Source organism: Cyprinodon tularosa, unplaced genomic scaffold (genome assembly GCF_016077235.1).
Source record: "Cyprinodon tularosa strain WSP-4 unplaced genomic scaffold, ASM1607723v1 ctg19, whole genome shotgun sequence".
NCBI classification, from domain to species: domain Eukaryota; kingdom Metazoa; phylum Chordata; class Actinopteri; order Cyprinodontiformes; family Cyprinodontidae; genus Cyprinodon; species Cyprinodon tularosa.
In genome coordinates, this window is record NW_024038678.1 from 2,731,039 (window position 1) to 2,734,818 (window position 3,780).

The window sequence follows — 3,780 nt, forward strand, 5'->3', positions numbered from 1 at the left end:
TACTGCGCATGCGCGGTAGCGATAGGCTGATGTGGACTTCTTTCACACAGAGTAGTCGTATAGCTCTCCTGTAACCTTTACTTGAAAGCAAAAAAAAAAAACGCCTTATCGGACCTCAGAATGATCCGAATAGCTGCAGTCTTTACTCTGCTGGTGGTTGCTTGCTCGGGTGAGTATACAGAACCATTTAAAGAGGTTTGTTGGCTTTATTTAGCCTGTAATGCTAATAAAAAGCCCATACAACCACCTCGATATAGCTTTAAGCTATTTATTAGACACCGCTAATGATATTAACTGTCTAGAATTTGGGTGTTACTTTCTCTGATAGCTAGCTAATTAATTTTCTGGGGCGGCAGGGGAGAGCTGTAAGGACCCAGTGATCACCCCTTCGGCCTACACTACCTCTGACGCCGTCATCTCTTCAGAGTCTGTCTTCATCGTGGAGCTCAGCCTGACCTGTGCTAATGGAGCCCAGGTAACTGTGAGATCCATATGTTTAATATATATCGGTACATTTGACAAACGAGCTGCTTCAATTAATGCCTGACTGAGGTGTCATGATCACTGCTTTCCTTTGCAGAGCGTCACTCTCTATGCTGATGTCAATGGAAGGCAGTTCCCTGTGACTAGAGGCCAGGATGTTGGAAAATACCAGGTATCCTCAATATAAATAAAGAAAGGGGGATGTTTGTGATCAATGTCTTTTTTTAGCCTCTTGTTTTGTTGAAGACTGTTCGCACAATTTCTTAGGAACACACTATGCTGTAAAACTATCCAGTCTTTTGAACAGCTTGTCACATGTTGGCATGCTACAGCCACAACTTCTAATGTATTTTAGATTGTGATTGTGTTTGTCTCACCACAACATCTAGTGCACAACTGGGAAGGAAAGAGGAAAAAGCCAAAACTTACATTTTGCTGAAAACAAAATCCCGTCATGATTCCTGAGCACCCTGTCCTAATGGTGAAGCATGGTGGTGGCAATATAATGATGTGGGATGGCCTCTTCAAAAGCATAATTATGTGTTAGGATAGTCCACTCACAACTTAGACATGAAAATATCTGTTTAATGAAGCTGTGTAACAGAGTTGCAAGAGAGTAGGAAATCCTTAAATTACAATTCAGTGGCTTAATATTAAAATTGGGATAAACCAACACTTTTTGAACTATTTTTTTCTTCACCTGATATCCTGACCCTTGAAGAAGTTGCATGCATTGCTCTTGTAATATAATATTTATCACTTGCCAAAATATTTATCAAAATTGTTCAAATTTAGATTGACTTTTCTTTTTTTTTTTTTTACAAAACAGGGATTAGACTGGTTTTTACTTCATATAATGCTGATCCCCCTACATTTTTAAGCAGCTATTGAGCTTGATTTATGTACAACATAGTCTACATATCAGGACACTTTTTTTCTATTTGATCACAAAAGACTACATAGCATAAAAGTAAAAATCTTTTATTAAACAAAAATCGCTCAATGGGTGTGAATCAGTATTTCCATGCTCTCCTGCAGGTGTCCTGGAGTCTTCCCCACAAACAGGCCAGCTCTGGAACGTATCAGGTTAAATTCTTTGACGAGGAGTCCTACAGCGCCCTCCGAAAGGTCCGTTTAAATAAAGCAGTGGTTTGGCTCAAAGCTTTTGGATAATTGCTTTTATTAGTAAAATGTTTTTAAAAAAAGCACATCTTATCTGTTTCAGGCTCAAAGAAACAATGAGGATGTAAATGCAATTCAGCCTCTCTTCACCGTCGACATTGACCACAGGGTGAGTGAGCAGAGGATGAGCGCTAAGCTAATCAGGGAACAACTTAATTTTGACTTAAGATTGCTGGACGGTTTCTCTAAGGAAAAGAAGCCTATGAAAACTAATGAAACTGCAGCACTGTTGCTGCAAGGTTGTACACATTCATTTATTTTAATTTTTTAATAAAGCAATATTTTAGGCTCTAAAAAGCTTAAAATGTGCAGATTAACCATAAAGGGGAAAAAACTGGAATTTTTATATTTGAGTACAACCAGTGATCAGTCACTTAAATCTACTATAAACCGTAGACAAGTTTTACTTCCTTAAGTAATTTCAGAAAATACAAATTCACCTCTATAAATGTATATGCTAAGTATAATTAAAAAAAAAATACCCAGCAAAGACCAACTCTTAAAAAAGGTTTAATATATATATATTTTTTAAGTGATATAAACATTGATGGGTTTAATCAACATCACTGATATAGACTTAGCATCAATTTACAGTTAGTAAAATGATGAGTTATGGCTGCTTCTTGTAGAAGAGAGGGAGCTGTTATCTTTACAACTTTGGGGCAGCTTAAAAGAGATGTTAATATTTTAGCTTACTTTACAGGTAGCTAAGACATCTTTTACGCACACTGGGGCTTTGCTGAGAGTAATAAAGGGTGCAGAAATGACATGATGCAGTAAAAATAATGAATAAAATCAACAAGGACACATATAGCACTGTTTTATTTAGGAAAGGTAAGCTTAAAAAACTTTTGTTTTTATCCACGTTATTTAGAGATTTCTTTTATTATAATTATTTACTTGTCGCTAATGAAGAGGGAAACCCAGCCTATGAACAATTTCCTTTTTTTGTGTAAAAAAAACAAACAATAAAAAAACCTAGTACCGTAGTTTGCAAAAAAAGAAAAGCAAATCTTATTGTTCCTAACCTGAATAGAACAGTTTATTCAGCTGTGATACAATTCCTTTTTTAATGTGATTGCTCAGGATTCATAATAGAACCACCTATTTCAAAGCTGCAATCCTCTGAATGCATAATTTTCGTTGCTCATTTGTTTCTCTTCTCTCCTTTAGGGTGCGTGGAGCGGCCCTTGGGTGTCGACCGAGGTGGTGGCTGGCCTAATTGGCATTCTGGTCTATTACATGGCCTTCAGTGCCAAAAGCACCATCCAAGCATAACAGCATCCACAGTCACTGGATGTGACCACTGGATTTTTGAAAAGACTGAATTTTGCTAAAACTGGATTAAGTAATCCAACAACCAGCATTGCAGCTGGGTCCACAGGTTCTCGCTGTTTTGTCCTCTTTAGGGAAAGAATCAGAGCTTGTGGTCTTTGTTTTTCTTTTATTCAGACTTTGAGTGTTTTCAGAATAGTGTTTTTCACATGTTATCCTGTCAGTCTGGATGGTCTTTTTTTTTCTTTTCCTTTTTTAAAATTCTGAATAGGATTAAACCAAACAAACATTAAATGCAATCTGTATTCAGACCAGTCTAAATCCCATTGATTCATCAGCAACAGGATGGTCTTATGAGTGGGTAAACTGGTCAGTCAGATGGTTTGAACAGACGTTTTGAGTTGGGCCTTTGATGAAGGGGAAATGTCAAAGAACTGAGGCGCTGACTGGCCTGAACAGGCCTTTGTAGACGCATCGTTTCCTGGAATATGAATTAAAAAAAATTTCCCTATATGGGGTGTTGCTTTTCTTTTCACCATTTTTTCCTTTTTCCTTCACTGACCTGGGATAATCCTATTCCACAACACATCAGCTATGATGGGAAGCTTTGGATCTAGTTTGGGCAATAACAATTTTCCAATGGTTATAATTTAACCTTTGGGTATTTGCAAAAATTCTTATTGACTCTGTTTTATGATTCCTGTTGTAAATGTTTACCTGCTAACGTTTTGAACGGCTTAATTTAGAACTACAATGGTTAATTCCAAGTACCAGGCCTTTAATGAGGTGTAAATTGCACAATTTATTGTACGATATCGAGTCAGAGAATCTATGAAGATC

At 37.1% G+C, this 3,780-nt stretch overlaps 1 protein-coding gene across 1 annotated transcript; it reads left to right on the forward strand.

Annotated features, from left to right (window-relative positions):
• Positions 1 to 3,451, forward strand: ssr4 (signal sequence receptor, delta). Its single transcript, XM_038283159.1, has 6 exons — positions 1 to 169; positions 357 to 475; positions 581 to 655; positions 1,522 to 1,611; positions 1,709 to 1,774; positions 2,839 to 3,451. Exons 1-6 carry the CDS (start codon positions 121 to 123, stop codon positions 2,941 to 2,943), a joined length of 504 nt encoding a protein of 167 aa, XP_038139087.1. The 5' UTR covers positions 1 to 120; the 3' UTR covers positions 2,944 to 3,451.
• The last annotated feature ends 329 nt before the right edge of the window (positions 3,452 to 3,780 follow it).

Coding starts and splice junctions, on each gene's coding strand:
- ssr4 (XM_038283159.1), top strand. CDS start 121: ATGATCCGAATAGCTGCAGTCTTTACTCTGCTGGTGGTTGCTTGCTCG. Junction 476..580: donor CCTGTGCTAATGGAGCCCAG/GTAACTGTGAGA, acceptor TTTCCTTTGCAG/AGCGTCACTCTCTATGCTGA. Junction 1,612..1,708: donor CCTACAGCGCCCTCCGAAAG/GTCCGTTTAAAT, acceptor TATCTGTTTCAG/GCTCAAAGAAACAATGAGGA.